At 42.0% G+C, this 24,844-nt stretch overlaps 1 protein-coding gene across 1 annotated transcript; it reads left to right on the forward strand.

The window, feature by feature from the left end:
- Window positions 1-2,203: 2,203 nt before the first annotated feature.
- Window positions 2,204-20,169, forward strand: LOC102435107 (galectin-10-like). Its single transcript, XM_023748737.1, has 4 exons — window positions 2,204-2,240; window positions 17,353-17,485; window positions 17,978-18,188; window positions 19,924-20,169. Exons 1-4 carry the CDS (start codon window positions 2,204-2,206, stop codon window positions 20,035-20,037), a joined length of 495 nt encoding a protein of 164 aa, XP_023604505.1. The 3' UTR covers window positions 20,038-20,169.
- Window positions 20,170-24,844: the final 4,675 nt, after the last annotated feature.

Here is a 24,844-nt window from a genome sequence, read left to right on the forward strand (position 1 = left end):
GCAGTGGTTGAACAGCTGTGCTTGTCATCATGAGTAGTAGTGTTGGGAGGTATGTGTGAGACGGTGAGTCCCATGTCTTTGTGTAACTGTGTGTGTATGATGATCTATGACTACGCGTTGAACTATGAATATGTGTGCAGCTGCGTCTGCTTGTGAGGGATCTTCATACATGGTAGTGACTGTTTAAGTAGCTGTGGTTCTTTCCATGTGTATCATTGTGGCTCCTGGTGGGCAGAACTGGAGGTCTTGGGGAGAGTGGGTTTCCCAGGACTCCTTCCTGAGCATTAATGAGAGCAGAATGAGTCAGTCCTCAGATGCCTCTTCTCAAGGAGGCTGGGGAAAGGTGAACTTCAGACTGTGGGCACAGGATCTCCTGTCTGAATCAGCACACAGTGACCCCTGCTCCTGCCTCAGTTCTCCTCCCCCAGCCAGTCCTTCCTTTGTCCTATCAAATAATGGTAAGCAGATCCTGGCTCTCTGGGGAAGGTGGTTGGGAGAATTGGTTTCAGAGAATGGATCACCTGAAGATGGAAGGAACAAAACCAGCCTCAGTCCAGACAAGCTTACAGTTGATATGAGGGAACAACCTGTAGATTCTATCTAATTACTTTCCTGTCTCCCGCCCTGTGTGCAGGTAGTGACTGTCCTTAACAACTAGTACACATTCCTGAAAGGACACCATTGCCCGTGAAATTTCTGATGCATATACATGCCACACACAGGAGTCTCCTTTTCCATTATTTCCCTCTCCCTCCAAATTATCTTATTTTGGAGTGAATTTTTATATTTTATACTTTTACATTTTAAAGTCTTATCTTCACAGTTTCTGATAAAAACTGATGGGAGGGTAGTATCCCAGAAAGGATCCTCCCCTTCTGCTACATCTCCACTGTATAGACCCTGTACCTGCCAGTGACCATGCCAAAGGTTTTACACCTATTAGTGCAGCTATTCCTGAGAATATCCTAGGAAATAGGAATTTTTATAATCCTGCTTGTACTGAGAAAACAGAAGTAGGGATCATTCAAGTAATGGAACTCAGTTCTCATTGGTAGTAAGAGGCAGAATCAGCATTAGAATCCAGCCCTAACTGGTTTGGCTCAGTGGATAGAGCATCAGCCTTCAGACTCAAGGGTCCTGGGTTCGATTCCGGTCAAGGGCATGTACTTTGGTTGTGGGCACATCCCCAGTAGAGGGTATGCAGAAGGCAGCTGATCAATGTTTCTCTCTCATCGATGTTTCTAACTCTCTATCCCTCTTCCTTCCTCTCTGTAAAAAATCAATAAAATATATTTTTAAAAAAAAGAATCCAGGCCACCTGGCTTTTGAACTCTTGCTGTTAACTTCAACCTTTTCATTTCTTCAAAGATACAGGGACCTGCCTGTGGTGAGGGGGAAAGAATAGGGTCCTCAGAGTATGTCCTTTGATGTATAACCTGCTTTGCCACTGGGAACTGTTATAGGATCGGCGATCACACCTGGCCTTGCCCGGCTCAACCACTCTCGTCTCTCATGGCAGGTCCCATATACAAAATATGTATCCTTGCCTGTTGGTTCTTTTGTGAAAATCAAAGGCACACCTGCCGTGTCTTTCAGGTAAGTATCTATAGCCCATGGGGAGGAGAAGTGAGGTTATTAGAGCTTTGGGGGCCACTTCATGCATGACTGAGGTTGAAGTTTGTAATTAGCCTAATGGTAGCACAATGCAGATGCAGGTTCTGGAGACCCATATGGTGTCAGGCATTAAAGCTACAGGTGCATGACTGTGGGCAAGTGTTGAAGTCTATAGGCTGGAGTCACTCAGGCATTGGTGCTGAGGTTTATTATCAAGGGACACAGTATTTTCAGGGCATGAAAAGTAGCCCCGGAGGGAGAAGATGGCTGCCGACGGGAAGGCAGACTGCAAGACAGTGTGAGAGTGAGAGAACGAAAGGAGAGTATGTGGACGTACGGAGAGTGTAAATTTGTGGGTGAGCGATTGCTATACTCCAGGGGACTGTTGGAGACTGCTGCATCAGACTCCCCTAACCAGGCAGCCTCCACTGCTGCTGAAATCTCTCCCAGAGCAGCTGGCTCAGCGGCCGAGATCGCACCATCTTGAGTGGCTGATATCGGAAGTGTATACATCCAGAGACCCTGCAACCACGGCACCCAGGGACCAGCTACGAAACCAGGAACACCAGATCTCAAGCAGCGCGAATACATGGACTCAGAAGAGCCCTGCTCCTCCTCACAGAAAGGTCAGATTTCGCCTAGATAAAGGTGCGGTTTGTAATTCAGGTTGGAGAGAGGAATGCGCACGGGGGAAGTCTGCACCCCACAAAGTCCGGCCGTTGGGGCCAGCGTGATCCGCAAGTGTGGAAGGGGTCCCGCAGGGCTGCTGGCCGAAGGGAACTCTAAAAATCAGCCCATAGCTGGACTGGGTGCAAAAAGGCAGCCTCGGATTTTGCCAGTGTGCCGGCTGCTTAGTGTCAAGGGAGAGAGGATGCGCAGAAGAGACGCTGGGAGAATTGCCCACAGAGCTGGATGGTGGAGGGTTGCAAGCTCTTGCACTTACTCTGGCTCTTTTTTTTCTCCTTAAATCTTTGCTTTTGATGATTAAACCCAATATATAGGACTGCCCAATTGGGGTCACTCACAGAGACTGCAGGGGAAAGTTGTTTTTGTGGAACCTGGGAATCAGAGTGGGGAGTAATGATCAAGGAACCAGCTCTGGGGCAGTCGACTCTCCCAAACCAGTATTAAGTGCGATAGAGAAAATAAAACCTAAATACTGGCTAGAGAGGAATTATAGCTTCGGAGGTCAATCCAGAAACACTGCCACCCAGGGGCTGAACCACAAACTGACTCTTCTGTAAACACAAATAAAGGCAGTCTGGGAAACAAAGAAATACTGCCTGCTTTAAAATCAGGACTGTGGTTTACAACACGGAGGAACAGTGTATCGCAGGGTACTTCAACACTCTCCTGAATACCTGACAGGACTGAGGCGTGCCAAACAGAAGAGTGTAGGAAGTGAAGGACCTTCACTACTGCACATTTTTCTTTTTTTCACCTTTTACTTAAGAAACTAAATTGTTTTTCTTTTTCCCTCACCTGATTTTACCTTTTTAATTACTACATTTTTATTTTTAACCAGTATGATTACTACTACCATTTTACCTTTTTAAAGTGTCATTTTATTTTCTCTTTATTTTATTTTCATCTTTCCTTTAGCATTATTTTATTCTTTCTCTTATCCTATTCATCATTTAGATTTTCCCTATTCCTTCTTTTTACTCCCTGTTAAAATTTCACCCTACTTATATATCTAATTTCCAATCCCCTGCTCTAAGTCCATATACACCACTCTCTTCTCTTTCTTCACTATACAAATTTTTTTCTCTCTGTCGTTTTGTTGTTTGCTTGATTGTTGATTATATTGGGGGTTTTTATGCTTCTTTGTGAGATTGTTTCACTTTTTCTTTTTCTTTTTTCCCCAGTTATTTTTTGCTTCTGTTTTCCCTCGCCTTGCTTGGTATTAGTTGTTGTTTGTAGTTTGCATTCATCTGTACGTATCTGTTGCTGGCATTTGTTGGGATTATTGGCTGTTCTATTGGAGTTTTCTCCCCATATAAATAGTTTCTTCCCCTATTCTATTTCATTCTCTTTCTTTTCTCCCTTACTTTTTTTTCCTTTTCCCAATTTCATTTTTGCACTCCTTTTTTCCCTCTTTTTCTTTTTTGTCTTTTTCCCTTCTTCTTTCTTTCTTATCCCCTAATTCCCTTTTCTCTGGTGGTTGCCTTTATTTGGGGTTATTAGTATCGTGAATACACTTGTGTTCAGTGCCTTGTGCATTGTGACTTGTTGTGTTGTATTTTGTGCCTTTAAATTAATGCAGCAGAGAGAGAACTACATAACCAAACACCCAGAAAAGAAAGATCATGGGGAGACAAAGAAACAGCCCACATATGAAAGAAAAACAGTCATCACCAGAAAAGGAAGTAAACAAAATAGAGGCAAGCAACCTGTCAGAGAAAGAATTCAGAGAAATGGTCATAAGGTGGATGAAAAGAATGGAAGACAAATTCAACAATATGTGAAACAACCAAGAGGAAATGAAGGAGAACCAAGAAGAAGTGAAAAATGACATCACTGCTATAAAGAACTCAATAGAAAGCATCAACAGTAGACTAGAAGAAGCAGAAGGCTGCATCAGTGAGATAGAAGACAAGGTAGGAAAAAATACCCAACCAGAGCAGCTTCCAGAAAAAAAATTACAAAGCAGGAGGAGAGACTAAGAGAACTTTGGGACAACACGAAACAAAACAACATCTGCATAATAGGGGTGCCAGAAGGAGAAGAAACTGAGCAAGGAATAGAAAACCTGTTTGAAGAAATAATGACAGAAAACTTCCCTGATATAGGGAAGAAAAAACTCACACAAATCCAAGAAGCTCACAGAGTCCCAAACAAAATGAACCCCAAAAGACCGATGCCAAGGCACATTATAATTAAATTGGCAAACACCAACGACAAAGCAAGAATCTTAAAAGCGGCCAGAGAGAGAGACAGAAAGTTACCTACAAAGGATCCCCCATCAGACTAGCGACTGATTTCTCAACAGAAACACATCAGGCAAGAAGGGAATGGAATGAAATATACAAAGTCATGCAAAGGAAGGGTCTGAATCCAAGAATACTATACCCAGCAAAGCTATCAATCAAAATTGAGGGTGAAATCAGGAGCTTCACAGACAAAAAAGGACTATGGGAGTTTATTACCACCAAACCAGCAATCCAAGAAATGCTAAAGGGTCTGCTGTGAAAAGAAAAAATAGGAAACAAAAAAGGAACACATGGGTAAAGAATAAAAATGGCGACAAACAAGTATCTATCAATAATAACTTTAAATGTAAATGGATTAAATGCCCCAATCAAAAGACATAGGGTAACTGAGTGGATAAGAAAACATGACCCATATATCTGCTGTCTACAGGAAACCCACCTCAGAAAAAAAGACACACACAGACTGATGGTGAAGGGATGGACAAAGGTTTTTCAGGTGAATGGAAATGAAAAAAAAGCTGGGGTAGCAATACTTATATCTGAAAAATTAGATCTCAAAGTGAAGGACATAAAAAGAGATAAGGAAGGCCACTTCATAATACTAAAGGAAGCAATCCAACAAGAAGAAATTACTCTGATAAACATATACACACCCAATATAGGAGCACCAAATACATAAAAAAAACTTCTGGAGGAAATCAAGGGAGAGATTGACAGCAATACAATCATAGTAGGGGACTTTAATACCCTACTATCACCATTGGACAAATCCTCTAAACAAAAAATCAGCAAAGAAACATTAATCCTAAATGACTCACTAGATCAGATGGAATTAATTGACCTCTTCAGAACATTTCACCCCAAAGCCACAGAATATATATTCTTCTCAAGTGCACATGGGTTATTTTCAAAGATAGACCATATATTGGGTCACAGACAAAGTCTCTTCAAATTCAAGAAAATTGAAATCCTATCAAGCATCTTCTCAGACCACAATGGCATAAAACTGGAAATCAACTACAATAAAAACAATCCAAAAAAATCAAACACATGGAGACTAAATAGCACGCTATTAAACAATGACTGGGTTACCAGAGAGATCAAAGAAGAAATAAAAAACATCATGGCAACAAAGGACAATGAAAACACAACAATCCAAAACCTATGGGACACAGCGAAAGCAGTCTTGAGAGGGAAGTTCATAGCTCTACAAGCCTACTGCAAGAAACAAGAAACAATGAGAATAAATTACCTAACCCTACAACTCAAAGAGTTAGAAAGAGAGCAACAAGAAAAGCCCAGTGTAAGCAGAAGGAAGGAAATAATAAAGATCAGAGCAGAGATAAACAACATAGAGACCAAAAAAAAAACAAAAAACAAAACAAAACCAATACAAAGGATCAACAAAACCAAGAGCTGGTTCTTCGAAAGGATAAACAAGATTGATGAACCTCTAGCCACGCTCACCAAGAAACAAATAGAGAGGACCCAAATAAACAAAATCAGAAATGAAAGAGGAGAAATAACAACAGACCCCACAGAAATACAAAGGATTGTTAGAAAATACTATGAATAACTCTACTCCAACAAACTAGACAACCTGGAGGAAATGGACATATTCCTAGAAAAATACAATCTTCCAAAACTTAGTCAGGACGAATCTAAAAATCTCAATAGGCCAATAACTATGGAAGAAATTGAAGCAGTCATTAAAAAGCTCCCAGCAAACAAAAGCCCAGGGCCAGACAGCTTCACATGGGAGTTTTACCAAACATTCAAGGAAGAACTAAAACCTATCCTCCTCAGACTATTCCAAAAAATTCAAGAGTAAGGAACACTTCCAAGCTCGTTCTATGAAGTCAGCATCACCCTAATACCAAAACCAGATAAAGACAACACAATGAAAGAGAATTACAGGCCAATATCCCTCATGAACATAGATTCCAAAATCCTCAACAAAATCCTAGCAAATCAGATCCAGCAGTACATCAGAAAGATCATACAACATGACCAAGTTGAATTTATCCCAGGGATGCAAAGGTGGTACAATATCCACAAATCAATAAATGTAATACATCACATAAACAAATTGAGAGATAAAAACCACATAGTCATTATCAATTAATGCAGAAAAAGCATTTGACAAAATCCAACACCCTTTCTTGATAAAAACTCTCAGCAAGATAGGAATAGAAGAATCATACCTCAACATAATAAAAGCCATATATGACAAACCCACAGCCAACATCATAATCAATGGGTAAAAACTAAAACCATGCCCCCTAAAAACAGGAACAAGACAGGGATGCCCCCTGTCACCACTCCTGTTCAACATAGTACTGGAAGTACTAGCCATTGTGAACAGACAAGAAGAAGAAATAAAAGGCATCCAAACTGGAAAAGAAGAAGTAAAACTGTTCTTATTTGCAGATGACATGATACTGTACATAGAGAACCCTAAAGACTCCATCAAAAAATTATTAGGCTTAATAAATGAATTCAGCAATGTAGCAGGATACAAAATTAATACCAAGAAATCTATGACATTTCTTTACACGAATAGTGAATTTACAGAAAGCGAGACTAAAAAAGCAATCCTATTTACCATAGCACCAAAAAAATTAAGATACCTAGGAATAAACTTAACTAAGGAGGTAAAAGACTTATATGCAAAAAACTACAGGACACTTAAAAAAAAGACATAGAGGAAGACATAAACAGATGGAAGAACATGCCGTGTTCATGGATTGGTAGAATCAACATCATCAAAATGTCCATACTACCCAAAGCAATCTATAGATTCAATGTAATCCCCATTAAATTACCAACGGCATATTTCACAGATCTAGAACAAACATTCCAAAAATTCATCTGGAATAAAAAAAGACCTCGAATAGCTGCAGCAATCCTGAGAAAGAAGAACAAAGTAGGTGGGATCTCAATACCAGATATCAAACTGTATTACAAAGCCACTGTACTTAAAACAGCTTGGTACTGGCACAAGAACAGACATAAAGATCAATGGAATAGAATAGAGAGCCCAGAAATAGACCCAAAACACTATGCCCAATCAATATTCGACAAAGAAGGCAAGAGCATACAATGGAGTCAAGACAGTCTCTTCAATAAATGGTGTTGGGAAAATTGGACAGATACATGCAAAAGGATGAAAGTAGACCACCAACTCACACCATACATAAAAATAAACTCAAAATGGATAAAAGACTTAAACGTAAGATGGGAAACCATAAAAATACTAGAGGAATCCACAGGCAGAGAAATCGCAAACATATGCCAAAGGAATTTCTTCTCTGATAATGCTCCTAGGGCAATGGAAACTAAAGAGAATATAAACAAATGGGACTACATCAAAATAAAAAGCTTTTGATGGAAACCATCAACAAAACAACAAGAATACCCAATACATGGGAGAACATATTTGCCAATGATATCACTGATAAGGGTTTAATCTCCAACATTTACAAGGAACTCATGAAACTTAACAATAGAAAGATAAACAATCCAATCAAAAATGGGCAATGGACCTAGATAGACAATTTTTGAAAGAGGACATACAGAAGGCCGAAAGACATATGAAAACATGCTCAAAGTCACTCATTATATGAGATATGCAAATCAAAACGATAATTCTGTATCATCTCACACCTATCAGAATGGCTATCATCAACAAATCAACAAACAACAAGTGTTGGAGAGGATGCGGAGAAAAAGGAACCCTTCTGCACTGCTGGTGGGAATGCAGACTGGTGCAGCCACTGTGGAGAACAGTATGGAGCTTCCTCAAAAAACTAAAAATGGAACTCCCATTTGACCCAGTGATCCCACTTCTAGGAATATATCCCAAGAAGCCAGAAACACCAATCAGAAAGGATATATGCATCCCTATGTTCATAGCAGCACAATTCACCATAGCTAAGATTTGGAAACAGCCTAAGTGCCCATCAGCAGATGAGTGGGTTAGAAAACTGTGGTACATCTACACAATGGAATACTTTGCTGTGGTAAAAAAGAAGGAATTCTTGCCTTTTGCAACAGCATGGATGGAACTGGAGAGCATTATGCTAAGTGAAATATTCCAGTCAGAGAAAGATAAATGCCACATGATCTCACTCATTTGTGAAATGTAGAGAACAACATAGACTGATGAACAGGGACAGATCCAAAGACAGAGAAACAGTGATCAGACTATTAATCCCCAGAGGGAAAGTAGGGGAGGGTGGGGGTAAGGGGAAGAGATCAACCAAAGGACTTGTATGCATGCATATAAGCCAAACCAATGGACATGGACAACAGAGGGATGAGAGCATGAGTGGGGGTGAGGGAGAATGGGGATTTAATAGGGGGGAGGGAATGAGGACACATTTGTAATACCTTAACTAATAAAGAATTTAAAAAAAAAGATATGAAGTATTTAATAAAATAAATTGACAAAACTAAAAAAAAGATGTTAATAAATCATATGTTAATGTGTCTAAAATAATTAGAGTAAGACATTTTGCATTAGAAATAAATAAGCAAATAAATTAATACAGAAGAACAAAAGTCCCAGAAAAAGACCAAAGCATAGAGCTGGCATTACTAGTGAGCCAGGATGATAGATCCCCTAGAAGTTACACGCCTTCTGGGCTATTACTTGGGTCTTACAACAGGGGGGTAAGCAGAGATGTCACCAGAGACTTAGAGTCAAGAGGGAGGATAAGCGGGAGGGAAAGGAAGAGGGGGAGGCATGGAGAAGAATGTGATAAAACATAAAAGAAGGGGAAAAGGAGAGAGGATGAGGAGGGGTAAAGACAGAGAGGTGGCCTAAGATTAATGCCCCTTCGCTCTATCCTGACTCTTTGCCACAGCCTGCACGGCTAGGATTCAGGATCTGAAGGAGGAGATGATGCACAAATGAAAATACTATACAAGAAATATGAATTTAGAAGGCATGGGGCGGGGGGGAGGCTGGGTGGAGAGCTCTCTCTTGCAGAGGGACACTGAAACCTGGCCTTATCTGCTTTTTATCCAGTTTTAGATACACACCTTTCCCTAGGTAAAGCACAGCATCAGGTAGCAGACAGACAGTCTCTGAGGTCAATAAAGATCAGTAACGATCAGTAAGTTTCAGCCGAAACCGGTTTGGCTCAGTGGATAGAGCGTCGGCCTGCGGACTGAAAGGTCCCAGGTTCGATTCCGGTCAAGGGCATGTACCTGGGTTGCGGGCACATCCCCAGTGGGAGATGTGCAGGAGGCAGCTGATCGATGTTTCTCTCTCATCGATGTTTCTAACTCTCTATCTCTCTCCCTTCCTCTCTGTAAAAAGTCAATAAAATATATTAAAAAAAAAGATCAGTAAGTTTCAGAAAACATTTACTTTGAGGCTATTAGGTCAGGAAATTGCTTTGAGCCACCACTATCTCAACCCACAGCTGCACTTTGATAGGTTCTTCCTTCAGCCCTGGTGCTTGTGGTGAATTGTTTTACCTCCAAAACGGTGCCTCTCTTGCCATCTTGACTCCTAAGCCTGAGTCCACCACCTCACCCCGCCACACCTCAGGTGGAAGGGGACTTGTAATGAGAGTTTTCCTTCTTATTCCCAGAATTAAGTCTCAAGGTTTTTAGTATTTGAAGACTTATTTTTCAACATTGTTAATGAATCCTTCTACTACATAAGTGAAAAGTATAAAATTCTCATGTGCACTTGTGCTTTTGGTCATTTGGACCAGATCTGATTAAAATCTTCATATGTTCCTGAATTTACTATGTACCTGTACTTCATTTTCCAGGAGAGAAATTAGGCTTCAGAGGAAGAATTTGTGTGATCACAGGTGGGTGATGGCAGGTGTGGGCAGGTCAAAGGGCTCAGAAACATGGGTCCTACCACATCACGGCCCAAGGAACATGCTGGAAAATAGCAAGTTGAATGAGTACTATCAGCCAGTTCGTGTGGCTGTGCTGGGTCAAAAACAATCCAACCTCAAGGGGAGAACTCCTTCCACAGGCTTTCCATTGCCAAGTGGACGCTTTTGTCACTGGATGGTGACGAGGCCTGGAGTGGATAAACCTAGGGTCCACCAGTAATGGGTGGGTTCTTGACTGCATGCAGGAAAGATTTCACAACACAAGGTGATTGTGAGACTGTTTGTTAAAGTTGTGGATAGTGAAACAAAGGAAAGGCTTAGGAGAGATGAAGCAACAGGAGAGCCAAGGCAGGGGTGCATGGGGTCACTAGAAACATTATCAAGAAGAGTGGGCCAAGGTGGGGCTGCTGTTACCCACTGTAAAATCAGAGAAATGTGGGGCTGCTTGGGTTCACTGGATACGTTATCAGAAATATGTGGACCTAGGCGAGGCTGCATGGTTTCACTAGATACGTTATCAGGAAGAAGTGGGCCAAGGTCGAGCTGAGGTTAGCTCACTGGAAAATCAGAGAAAGGCGGGGCTGGAGACAGGTGTAGGGGGGTCCGTTATACTTTAGGTGATGCACACTTTGAGGGAAGGAGAGAGGAGAGGGTAAGCATGGGTGTGCTCCCAGGAAGGAGGGGGCTCATGCTGGGTCCTTTGTTTTGAGCGTTTTTAAAAGCTGGGAGTTTAGGGGAGGTCTTAGGGGAGATCTCAATAGAATATTCTTGAGTTTTCCATGTGTTTCCTTTCAAGATCATGGTCCCCACTGATTGGTTGGCACAAGTCATGGCAGCTGGTCCTTGTGTGGCCCACAAGGTTTTTCTGCTTTTCTGAGCCTGGAGCTCAAATACAACAGAGGCTTAGATATTATCTCTAGGGAGGTGACCTTCTGTAACTGGCAGTAAATTGCTTGGCTAGTTGGTTCATCTGTCTGTCTCAGTTTCCCCATTCCACTTGCCAAAGAATTTTCCTAGCTTCTTACTCTTCTGTCTCATTCTGACAAATGTTTCTTCCCCCAAACTACATCAACAATACATCCCAACAAATAATTATAATTTTTCATCAAAAGTCTCTCCATTACTAATGACTTAGACCTACCTGCCATGAGGATTTTCTCAAGAAATAAAAGAAAATATTCCTACCTGGACTGCTTCTCCTGTGGGACTTTCCTGGCTCTGACCATGCTGGGGGATGGGAAGGGCCTGGCCCAGGAGTCAGGAGTCTGTTCAGTAATGAATTTGTCTATGACTTGGCTGTGCTACATTGCGGAACTCAGTGTCTTTTTTTAATAGAAGAGTGATTTTCCTTCTTTTTGCCCTATCTCCTTTCCTTCCCTTCTTTTCCTTTAATTATTTATTATGGGAAATTTTCATTTCAAACATAAGCAAATGTAGAGAAAATAGTACAATAAGCCCACATGTACTCATCAGCTTTAACAGCTATCATCATATCACCCATCTTGTTCATCCATACCTCTACTCACCTCACCCCTGACTTCTTCTTTTTTAAAAATCCTCATCCAAGGATATGTGTATTGTTTTTTTAGAGAGGGGGGATGGATATGGAGAGAGAGAGAAAGAGAAATTGGTTGCTTCCTGTATGCGCCTCAACTGGTGATCAAACTCAAAACCCAGGTATGTACTCAGACTGGGAATCAACCAAACCTGAAACTATTTTTTTTTTCAGTGTACAGGACAATGCTTCCACCAGCTGAGCCACTGGGTTCGAGTACGCCTGCTTTCTTTTGAAGCAAATCCCTAAACACCAGTAAATTCATCTGTAAATATTTCAGTTACATATCTATTGCTGTTGTCTAGTTGCTAGAAATAGTAATGAATCTGTGAGATCATGATTTTGTGGGTTGACAATTTTGCTTGAGATCAGCTGAACGATTCTTCTATAGTTTTTGTCTGCTTTCTCATGCGGGTGTAGTAAGATGGTGACTTCTTTAGGGTTGGACAGTCCCTGATGGCCTCACTCACATGTCTGACAGTTGACCAAGGAGCCTTAGTTCTCCATCTGGCCTCTCCAGCAGGCTCACCTGGCCTTGCTCCCAAGGTGGCAGTATTCCATGAGTTCCCTGTGGCAAGAGAAGCCCAATTCAGAATCTTTTAATTAAAGACATTTTTTAAACTTTAGTTTTTTTTAAAATTAAATCTTTATTGTTCAGATTATTACATTGGTTCCTCTTTTTTCCCACCATAACTCCTCTCCACCCAGTTCCCACCCCACCCTCCGCCCTCACTCCCCACCCACTGTCCTCATCCATAGGTGCACGATTATTGTCCAATCTCTTCCCGCACCCCCCACACCCCTTTCCCCCACCAAGAATAGTCAGTCCATTCCCTTTCTATGTCCCTGATTCTATTACAATCACCAGTTCATACTGTTCATCAGATTATTTATTCACTTGATTTTTATATTCACTTGTTGATAGATGTGTATTTGTTGTTCATAATTTGTATCTTTACCTTTTTCTTCTTCTTCCTCTTCTTAAAGGATACCTTTCAGCATTTCATATAATACTGCTTTGGTGGTGGTGAACTCCTTTAGCTTTTTCTTATCTGTGAAACTCTTTATCTGACCTTCACTTCTGAATGATAGCTTTGCTGGATAAAGTAATCTTGGTTGTAGGTTCTTGGTATTCATCACTTTGAATATTTCTTGCCACTCCCTTCTGGCCTGCAAAGTTTCTGTTGAGAAATCAGCTGACAGTTGTATGGGTATTCCCTTGTAGGTAACTGAGTTTCTTTCTCTTGCTGCTTTTAGGATTCTCTCTTTGTCTTTTGCTCTTGGCATTTTAATTATGATGTGTCTTGGTGTGGTCCTCTTTGGATTCTTTTTGTTTGGGGTTCTCTGCGCTTCCTGGACTTGTAAGTCTATTTCTTTCACCAGGTAGGGGAAGTTTTCTGTCATTATTTCTTCAAATAGGTTTTCAATATCTTGCTCTCTCTCTTCTTCTGGCACCCCTATAATTTGGATGTTGGTATGCTTGAAGCTGTCCCAGAGGCTCCTTACACTATCTTCGTATTTTCGGATTCTTTTTTCATTTTGCTTTTCCGGTTGGGTGTTTTTTGCTTCTTCCCATTTCAAATCTTTGACTTGATTCTTGCGCTCCTCTGGTCTGCTGTTGGGAGTCTGTATAATATTCTTTATTTCAGTCAGTGTATGCTTAATTTCTAGTTGGTTCTTTATCACAATATCGAGGGTCTCACTAGATTTCTTGAAGATCTCACTACATTTATCGGCGGTCTCACCAGTCTTTTCAAGGGCCTTACTAAATTTATCAGTGGCTTCTAGACAGTTCTTTAAAGACCTTAAAAGTGTGGTTTTGAACTCTATATCCAGCAGTTTGCTTTCCTCCATTTCTGTCATTTGTGTCCTGTTTCTTTGTCTCGGCATTTTTTTATGCTTCGCTGTGTCGATAGAGTGCCTTTCTGTGCTAAGTGTCCCAATTACCTGAGGTAGACACTCCTGGTGCACCCCCTTGTGGGCTTTGTGCAGTCTTGTTGTAATTAAGCCTTGATTGTTGTAGTTATCACTGGGAGGAATTGACCTCCAGGTCAATTGGCTGTGAGAATCAGCCGTGTCTGCAGTGGGAGAACTGTGCTGGAGACACCCCTCTGGGGCAAGACTTGCTTCAATGGGGCTTTGGTGCTCACTGAGTCTGCCCCCTGAGTGTGTCTTTTATGGTTCCATAGAGCTGCAAACTGGATGTTCCCACTCTGACCTCTGGGATTCCTGGCTCCTGGATCTCTAGGGAGGTGCTAATCAAGCCTTTGCCTGCGGGTATCCAGCAAAAGCCTCCCTGCAGGGCTTGGGCAGGGCAGGTCCCACGGGATCAACAGGGCAGGGCTAGCAGTTATGGCTGCTCTCAGTCTTGCCCTCAGAGGCTCTGCTTCTCAATGTCCCGGTAATCGCTGCAAGCCCCTCGGAGAGAAAGCTGCCCTTGGGTTCTGACCGATGCCAGACTCATACTCTCATATGAGTCTGGATCCATAGACACTCGCCCGGAACTGGAACTCAGAGCCTGAGACTCCCTCCCGATTGAAACAGACAACCGCGCCCTCAGCTGCCAGCCCGCTCCGCATGCACTCCGCACCTTAGTATTTTACTTCTGCACTGCGCCTCCTCTGAGTCTTGGTATGCTTTTCTCTTTCCTTCTAGTTGTAGAATTTCCACTCAGCCAGCCTTCCTGTGGTTCTGGATGATGTCCTTTCCGTCTTTTAGTTGTATTTTTGAAGTGGTTGTTCGAGGCAGCAAACTCCAGTGTTTACCTATGCTGCCATCTTGGTTCTCTCTACTTTTATTGTTGACATCTGTTGACACAGATGTCCCAATGCCCCCCTTTACCCACCTGAACCCAGCCCCTGGCACCCCTTACCTCTTGCCAACACCACAGTGTTGTCTGTGTCTATGGGTTATGCATCTATGTTCTTTGGCTAATCCCTTCACCTTCTTTCATCTACTCCTTCCGGCAAGTGTTAGTCTGTTCTATGTATCCATGCCTCTGTTTCTATTTCATCATTTTAATTTGTTCATTTCGTTCCACTTGGAAATCTTAGTGTTGAAAAACATTCTTATTAACTTGTGTTTTATTGTTTTATTTAACTTTTTAAATGACTCTAAAATGTGTCATTAATTGGGTATGCTATAATTTAATGAATAGGTCATCATGATTAAATCATACTTATTCAAGTGTTATTATTACAAATAACTTTTCATCTTAAATATCCAATCTTGATTGATGTATGTTGGAAGTTGACCAAGAGGGTGAAACACAAAGGCTAAAACACTGTTGGCATTAGCAGAGCCAAGGGACCTACTGTGGAACGGAAATGACAGAAAGACTTTCTCTCTATCTCCAGGGTCGCTGAGGATCAATTTCTATGAACACTCAGGACCTCTGGATGGGAGTCCTTACCTCCAGCACCACCAATTCTTTGCCATTGATCAAGTCAGAAAAGTGGGTACCTTTTGGGTGTGCTCTACTTTGAAGGATAAATACTTGGAGAGGCACATAGGCTGGATTATAGACCCACTCACCCACTCGTTCTATCCCCCTTATTCATGAATTTTTCCTGCTAATCCTTCCTCACCCACAGTTTCCTCACTGACGTTTCTATTGTATCACAACACGTCCATTTCAAGGACATAGTTCTGATTAATTCTATTTATGATACCCCCACACCTTCTCACCTGCTGGGAATATTTCTAGAAGAGACTTAGAAACTGAAAGGAAGCCAGAGGGCGGGGCTTCCAGAAATCATTTATAACCTACCACTTGCAGACATCACACACACAACCAGACACAATTTGGAAGAGCTTGCCAGCAGAAGGCACAACAATGGCAGCGATACTGGTGAGTTAAACAGGCACAGCCTTCAATGATCCCAGATCCCATAAGAAGGAGGAAAGAGTCTGAGATTTTCTGAGATGAAAACATTGGGAATGTTTTACTTGGTGTAGTGAATGTGTGGAAGAGAGAGGCTGGGCCAGTGTATCTACTGTCAGCATTTGGTGGTATCTGACTGAGGGTGAACTCTATTGAGACACTGTGACTTTTTGTGGGAAGTGACAGTTGACTGGGATGAGGGAGTGTGTGCATGGGTGCAAGGGGTGAGTGGATGAACAGCTATGCATGTCATCATGAGTAGTAGTGTTGGGAGGTATGTGTAAGACGGTGAGTCCCATGTCCTTGTGTAACTGTGTGTATGATGATCTATGCCTGTGTGTTGAACTATGAATATGTGTGTAGCTGTGTCTGCTTCTGAGGGTTCTCCCGTACATGATAGTGACTTTTTAAGCAGCTGTAGTTCTTTCCATGTGTATCACTGTGGCTCCTGTTGGGCAGAACTGGAGGTCTTGGGGAGAGTTGATTTCCCAGAACTCCTTCCTGAGCATTAATGAGAGCAGAATGAGTCAGTCCTCAGGTGCCTCTTCTCAAGAAGGCGGGAGGAAGGTGAACACAGACTGTGCGGCACAGGAGCTCCTGTCTGAATCAGCACACAGTGATCCCTGCTCCTGCCTCGGGTCTCCTCCCCCTGCCAGCCCTTCCTTTGTTCTACCAAAACACACACACACACACACACACACACACACACACACACACACACAACGGTAAGCAGATCCTGGCTCTCTGGGGAAGGTGGTTGGGAGAATTAATTTCAGAGAATGGATCACCTGAAGATGGAAGGAACAAAACCAGCCTCAGTCCAGACAAACCTTAAGGTTGATATCAGGGAACAACCTGTAGATTCTATCTAATTCTTTTCCTGTCTCTCACCCTGTGTGCAGGTACTGACTGTCCTCAGCAACTAGTACACATTCCTGAAAGGACAACATTGCCCTTGAAAATTCTGATGCATATACTTGCCACCCACAGGTGTCTCCTTTTCCATTATTTCCCTCTCCCTTTAAACAACTATCTTATATTGGAGTGGATTTTTATATTTTATACGTTTACATTCTAAAGCCTTATCTTCACAGTTTCAGATAAAAACCGATGGGAGGGTGGTATCCCACAAAGAGCCCTCCCCTTCCGCTAAGTCACCTCTGTATCGACCCTATACCTGCCAGTGACCATGCCAAAGGTTTTACCTCTATTAGTGCAGCTATTCCTGAGAATATCCTAGGAAATAGGAATTTTATAATCCTTCTTGTACTGAGAAAATGGAGGCAGGGAGCATTCAAGTAATGGAACTCAGTTCTCATTGGTCGTAAGAGGCAGAATCAACATTTGAATCCAGGCCACCTGGCTTTTGAACTCTTGCTCTTAACTTCAACCTTCACATTCCTTAAAAACACAGGGACCTGCCTGTGGTGAGGTGCGAAAAAGAGGGTCCTCCGGATATGTCCTTTGGTGTCTAACCTGCTTTGTCACTGGGAACTGTTATAGGATGGGTGACCACACCTGGCCTTGCCCCTCTCAACTACTCTCGTCTCCCATGGCAGGTCCCATATACAAAACTTATGTCCTTGCCTGTTGGTTCTTTCTTGAAAATCAAAGGCACACCTGCCGTGTCTTTCGGGTAAGTATCTATAGCCCATGGGGAGGAGAAGTGAGGTTATTAGAGCTTTGGGGGTCACTTCATGCATAACTGTGGTTAAAATTTGTAATTAGCATAATGGGAGCACAATGCAGCTGCAGTTCCTGGAGCCCCATATGGTTCAGGCATTAAACCTACAGGTGCATGACTGTGGGCAAGTGGTGAAGTCTGGGGGCTGGGGTCACTCAGGCATTGGACTGAGATTTATTATCAAGGGACACAGTATTTCCAGGGCATGAAAAGTAGCCACAGGCCAGTGACTGCTGCTCAGTGTGAGTCCTGGGCTAAGAGATGAGGCATCTCCCCAGCCTGGGCAGGACGAGCTGAAGCAGCCCCACAGGGACACATACTGCAGTGTCACCCAGGAAGGCCTTCCCTCCCCCAGGAGGAGATGGGAGGGTGTGGATGTGTGTGTTGAATGTGCGCCCCCATGAGGAAGGGTCCTGCTCAATATGCTGTGTGCTTTGCCTTCAGCAAGAACCCTCAACTGCAGGTGGATTTCCACACTGAACATGAAGATGACTCAGACATCGCCTTCCATTTCCGAGTGTACTTTAACAGCTGTGTGGTGATGAACAGCCGTCAGGGTGGGAAATGGAAAGAAGAGGTGAAAACATCTGTTATGCCCTTTAAGGATGGCCAACCCTTTGAAATGGGCATCTCGGTGCTGCCAAAGGAGTACCACGTGAGTGTGCCCAGGAACATCCACTACCATCCTGTGGCTCTCAGGGCTCTCACAGGAGCACACAGCTCTCCCTGGCCTGGCCCCAGAGTCACTTGTGGTTCATCTCCTGCCCCTCTCATCACACAGCACCCTCTGCTTGTACTGCCATGCTCAGGTCCTTTTCCAAATCTGAGCAGGTCAAGATCAGCACCCGTGCCTTATTCTCCAGGGTGGAGAAGTTCCTGTCTTCACTCACAGCCATCGTTTCTACCTATGCTGTCATTCCTTCAGTTTTCATGTAGGAGGTGGTTAAAATGTGCATATAACTAATTATAATCAGTCTAAAATTAAGTCTTTCCTACATTCCCAAACCCAGTCCCTCTCTCCAGAGCAATACTTCCTAATTCCTTTATGCTCCTTCCAGAGATACTATGTGCTTGTTCAAGTCTATCTATCTATCTATCTATCTATCTATCTATCTATCTATCTATCAATCTATCTATCTATCTATCTATCTATCTATCTATCATTTACCTCTATTTGCTTTTATTTTTAAACAAATGATGTTGTAAGTTTCCTAGAAATCACACATTGATAACTAGATTGCATTTGTTGTCAAAGAATGTATGTTAGAGAAACTAACATCATGCTATTTGTGATGCCCCCACATCATTTAATGTTTGCATAATATTTCCCTAGAAGCATTTTCAGAAAATTTAACTTGGCTCTTATTCATGCACATTTAGGTGGTTTCCATAGTTTTCTCTGATGAATGATGCTTCATTCTATATCACATTTTTGTCATTATCAACCTCCCTATTCTTATAAGGGAGTATAATTTCAGCGGAATTGAATATCTGGTTCAAAAACGGTATGCATTTTAAATTTGAAAAATTAAGACCTAAAAAGTCCACTATTTCTCCATAGCCACCCCATAAGTGTATGTTTAAACCTATCATTGGAGAAGCAAAAAGATTTAATGTCTTATGATTGAAGTGAGGCATTGTTCCATTTGCTTATAAGCTAAATAAAAATATCCTCATTTTAATCATATGTACTATTCCTCCTCTTTAGGAACATTCAAGTTTAGGCTCAGTGGTTAGAGCACTGGCCTGCACACTGGAGGTTCTCAGGTTGGTTTCTCCATCAAGGCATGTATCTAGATTGCAGGTTCAATCCTCTGCCCCAATGAGGCACATCAGGAGGCAACCAATTGAGTCTCATCTCTCTCTCTCTCTCTCTCTCTCTCTCTCTCTCTCTCTCACCTCTCTCTCTCCTCTTCCCCCTTCCTTCCATCCTCACTCTATAAAAAATAGGAAAAAAGAGTTTTATTCTTTACCTTACTACCCCAAGTCTGAGTTACTTGGTCACCAGGAGTAAATGACAATAAAGTTTAGCAGAGCTAAAATGAATGCACTCAATACACACTTAGTGACCAATTAGCTATGATACTCTGTGCAAGACCCAGACTCACGATTCATGAAACAGTTTCTGGCCAGAGGGAAGCCCAGGCAAACATAGACAGTGCAACATAGAGTGCTAACACCTCAGTAGAAGAATGAGAGAAACAGAAAATAGGGTGAATATCTGTCAGAAATAATCACTAAAGGTAGGCTATAAAAAGAAGCATGTCTGTTGTGTATTGAGTGTGACTAGAAGTTTCTGGTGGATGGTGAGTGTATAGGGTAGGAAAGGAAAGGAAGATGGCAAGTTTGTTTGGTAGTATGCTGTATTTCTGACACATATTGTCTTCCAGGTAATAGTAAATGGCTGCCAAAGTTATACTTTTCCCCATCGACTTGACCCAAAATCTGTGAAGATGATCCAGGTGTGGAGAGATGTGTCCCTGACCTCAGTGATTATCGCTTAGAGAAGGATGTGACCAGACTCCCCGTTGTCAAGGAGACCCCTCCACCTAAGTGACTTTGTGGTTCCCAGAGCTCACCAACAACATGGGTTCTCACCCTTCCCCCACACTCGGTCATTAAAACTCCTGAAAACAGAACAAGATTTGCTTCTTGCTTTAGAGGGAAAAAGAGAGAGGAAAAAAGAGTATGTGGTTATCAGCAAGAGGGGTGTGAGAATATTGTGGGGGAGATCAGGGTATCAAAGTGGATAAACATTTCTCTGATACAAGGAGTGAGTGACAAGCTCATCAAATATCTGAGAAGACATTGGAACCATATTCTTATGATGTAGTGCTTAGGATATGTTAGGAACTCTGAAGCAAAATCCTTCCTAAATTCAGAGAGCTAAACTAAGACTTTGGGCATCTCTCTGCACACATAGTGCTATAATTGGTGATTTGATGAAGAAACTTTGTATTTTGAGGAAAATCAGGTGAAAAGTCTTAATTCTTCCTTTACGCTAAGAATTTTTAATTTATATTGACACTGTGCCTGGTTTTGTGTAAGATGCACTGGGGAAAATAAAGAAAATGACAAGGCCAGCACTTAAAATTTCTTTTAACCCTCACCTGAGGATATATTTTTGTTGATTTTGACAGAGAGGGAAAGAGAGAGAGAGAGAAAGAGAGAGAGAGAGAGAGAGAGAGAGAGAGAGAGAGAGAGAGAAACATCAATGAGAGAGAGAAACATCAATTGGTTGCCTCCCATATGTGCCCTGACTGGGAGCTGAGCCTGCAGCCTTTTGGTGTACAGGATGATGTTCCAACCAACTGAGCCCCCAGCCAGAGTGCACGAAAAAAATAGTAATCCAAGGACTATTTGAAGAACCAAAAAATTTGCCCCAAAGATTTTTCTATTATTCAAACAATTGCAATATTTTTCCAATTTATGTGGGCAGAAGCCTGGGGCATGTTTCATAATGAATTGTCACCATTTTAGACCAGGGAGGATAAAAATTGTTATTAAAACAAGAACAATATATACACCCGAATGCAGTGACCAGACTCTGGTTTTGATGTCGTCCCACTTAATCACTACAGAATAACCAGCCTCCCCAAAATATATTGCTTTAAAACTATAATTTATTATTATCTCCGTTTTGCAGGGTTATTGCACTTATATGGGTAGCTTATTATGTGGCCTTAATCAAATTGCGGTGGGAAGTGAAGTTTTCTGATGGATGCTTTCCTCATGTCTGACACTTCACTTGGGCTGGCTGACACAGCTGGGGGCTGGCTGGTTATTTCTCTCTTCACGTGACCTTCATGGTTGTCTTAGACCTCTTCAGATCACAGAGGTCTCAGGGGTTTGGGACTGGCTTCTGCCACAGAGAACCCTTGAAAAGGCTCAAGCAGAAGATGCAAGGTGTAATGGGACCCAGCTCTAGAAGTCATGCAGTGTCACTCCCAACACATCCTATTGGTCAAACGTGAGTGAGAGAGACGGCCATAATCATGTGGAGAAGACTACACCAGGGCATGGGTATGTTGCCTTGTGATTCATGACAAGTCATCCTAGACTAGTACTGTTCCACCATCAGGCTCCAGAGACATTCACACTTCCCACATACCCCGAACTCTGACCACTCTCCAAGGAATTCCAAGTGTAAGACAATAACAGCAACAAGCTCAAGACAGAAGTCCAGGATTTCACCATTTAAACCAGGACCTGGTGCTCACGAACTGAACCGAGTATAACTTCTCAGGTGCAGTTCTTCTCAATATGTGCACTAACGGGGCAAAATACATCATACATGCCAAACCTACATGCTGAAACAGACACAGCATAAATGCAACCCACATTTCCAGAGGAGATGTATAGCAGCCACAGCTTCATATCACATAGGACACCCAGTCAGGCTCATATCTACCCTTCTCTCTAGGACTGTTTTCTCTGTAGCGATTGAGTCCACCCTCCATTCTCAGCTTCTTTGAGTTCTTGCCAAGACGTCAGAATGACAACTCCAGGGGCTCTGATGGGTCATCAGCTTCTTAGCAAGTCCGGAGAACCACTTAGCAGACCCAATACTCAGAAGACGCTATTCCTAAAAACATACCAGGGCAGATATAAGAAAGTGGGGAGGAGGGTGTCAATGAGGGGGAAAGGGGAACAGCTGTAATACTTTCATCAACAAAGATAAAAAATGAAACAGAGCCTGGTACATCAAAACAAAGGAAGGTCTTCTGGAAATAGCCTCTCTGTCCACAAGGACTACCTCAGGCATCAATCGTGTCATCCCTCACTGTGTCCACTGCCACAGCGACTCCTTCAACTCCAACCTTACTAACTGGAATGCTTCTTTCCTTAGCCTTCCTCCAACCTAACACCCAGAAGCCTTGAGGTGGCAACACATTGCTAATGGCGCTCTTCAGGCCTTTCTTCTGTGCAGAGAGAGCCTGGTGGGCACCTGAGCCAAGGGCCCTCGGCTGAGTCCAGCAGCTTCAGCAAAGCCATGTCCTGGAGACATTCCTCGCCAAAGGCAGGGATGTGATCAGTCCTGACCTTTAGCTCAGGCGCCAGGGGGTGGGTGTAAATATCTAAGTGCAGCCAGGCCCAGGTGGGGATGCAGTTATCAGGGTCCATTCAGACCTGACGATTCTGAGAAGCCACAGGAAGGAAGAATTGCAGCTTGATCTTTCAGCATGATTTCACATAATTTCCTCTGTCTTAAACTCTAGTAAAACTTTTTGGTATCACGCTGTATCCAATAAACGCGATGCACTAGCTCTGGGTCACTGTCTCTCCATCCAAGAACAGTGTCCCACCTGGTCCCAGCTTTCCCTACTGTCTCTGTGTCTGTTTCATTCTTTTTCTCAATCTCCATAGCCCCTACTCAGGACTCGTCTGCTCTCTAGCAATTCTGGTCGTGCCTAAAAGAGAACACTTATACTTCTGGGTTTCATTTCATACTGGAATGAAATGTCCTCCCCGAACTCTATATAAACTCTTGAGCTTTGATTAGGCACAAACTCCTCCTTTCACCTCTTTGTCTTAATCTTGGTCACTTGTCTCTTTTTTTGTTTTTTCTTTTTTTTGTTGTTTGTGGTATTATTTTGTGTTTTTTGTTGTTGTTGTTGTTGTTAATCCTCACCCGAGTATATTTTATGCCATTGATTTTTTAGAGAAAGAAGAATACCTAGGCAATCCTACCTGGTGGCCCTGCTAAACAAACTCACAATAATTGCCCGTTCTTTGAATGATATTCATCAACTCAGGCCACTTCACGTGGATTATTACACCCCTATTTATCTGCTTTGTGCTCATGGTGGCCAGGAGTGATGTCTCAGATACTAAGATATGAAATAGACAGTCCAGGATTCAGTGTTCAATAAGAAATCTGTGAAGTACCTCTGAGGACTTCTCCAGACCCCATTTTTCTCATTCCTCCTCAATGCAAATCTCCCAGCAGATAAGGCAAATCTCAGAGAATAGAAAGACCTTCTTATTCCCTGAAGCCTTCTCTTCTCAGTGTCTTTTGCTGGTCCATGACTGATATGACACCTTCAAAACAGTAAGTTCTGGGTCTTTTGCCTTATTTCCATTCCTCACCATCTACCAAATCTCTTGGTTACCTGATATCTCAGCTGTTCTGAGTGACAGCAAGACTCTAAATTTGGATTTTTATAGATGAATTGTTCACTATACATCGAATTTTTATTGCACCCAGAAGATTCCATACAGACTTTGTTGAGTCTGGAGTTTATACAATTTGAATTTCATATGATTTAGGAAAAAGAATGTAAAATTGTGAACACAAAATTGAATGTTTACTTAGAACCATTAATCACCATAAGTCATAATTTTAAAGAGTTAACAAATACAACAAACATTTAAAAAGTAGAAAAATCACAGTATTATCTTTATTATTAACAGATCGACATACCCCCAAATTCTTTTTTTTCTTACATACTCTGATTGCCTCTTAATATGACAAAGATTTTGTAGCATCATTTTCTGTAGAGAGGTTGGAAAGACAATTCAGTATTTCCTCTAGTGTGGCTATTTACAATTCATTTTAAAGTATAAATAAAGTATTAGAATTAAAAAAAAAACTTGTGAGTTCTGTTCTAATACTATCCTTGATACCAGAGTCTGCAAAGCTTTCCTCTCTGTGGTGTTGTCTCTGGTGTTAATGTGAGGTTAGCATCCTGTTTCCAAGTGAAGGGCAGTGCAGACAAAATATAGATGACATTAATAAATTCTTATATCTCACAGGAAAATGTAGCACCATTGACTATCTATTACATCCTATAAAGAACTTCAATCTTATGCCTCAGCATTAAGAGCTCCTGGTTTTGGTCCCATAAGTTCTCTTTTAAATGACCTACTATTTTAAAAAATATATTTGTATTGATTTCAGAGAGGAAGGGAGAGGGAGAGAGAAATAGAAACATCAATGAAGAAAGAGAATCATTGATCGGCTGCCTTCTGCACACCCCACACTGGGGATTGATCCCACAACCCAGGTATGTGCCCTGAATAGGAATCAAACCGTGACCTCCTGGTTCATAAGTTGACTCTCAAGCACCAAGCAACACCTGCTGGACAAATGACCTATTTTTTAAAATTTAATTTTTATTATTCACACTACTACATTTCCCTGCCTTTGCCCACCCCTTATCCCTATGTCTGGTTCTATTTTGATCATCAGTTTATTTTGTTAATTAGATTCCACCTACAGGTGAGAGCATATAGTATTTTTCTTTCTGTGACTGGCGTATTTTGATCAGCGTAATAATGTCCAGGTCTATCCATGCTGTCATTAAAGGT

This window comes from Myotis lucifugus, unplaced genomic scaffold, assembly GCF_000147115.1.
Source record: "Myotis lucifugus unplaced genomic scaffold, Myoluc2.0 scaffold_1748, whole genome shotgun sequence".
Lineage (NCBI taxonomy): Eukaryota > Metazoa > Chordata > Mammalia > Chiroptera > Vespertilionidae > Myotis > Myotis lucifugus.

What these genes read in the sequence shown, in the direction of transcription:
- LOC102435107 (XM_023748737.1), top strand. Translation starts at nt 2,204, where the DNA reads ATGGACTCAGAAGAGCCCTGCTCCTCCTCACAGAAAG. An exon ending in ACACCTGCCGTGTCTTTCGG is followed by an intron (nt 17,486 to 17,977) that starts GTAAGTATCTAT and finishes CTTTGCCTTCAG; the next exon opens with CAAGAACCCTCAACTGCAGG. An exon ending in TGCTGCCAAAGGAGTACCAC is followed by an intron (nt 18,189 to 19,923) that starts GTGAGTGTGCCC and finishes ATTGTCTTCCAG; the next exon opens with GTAATAGTAAATGGCTGCCA.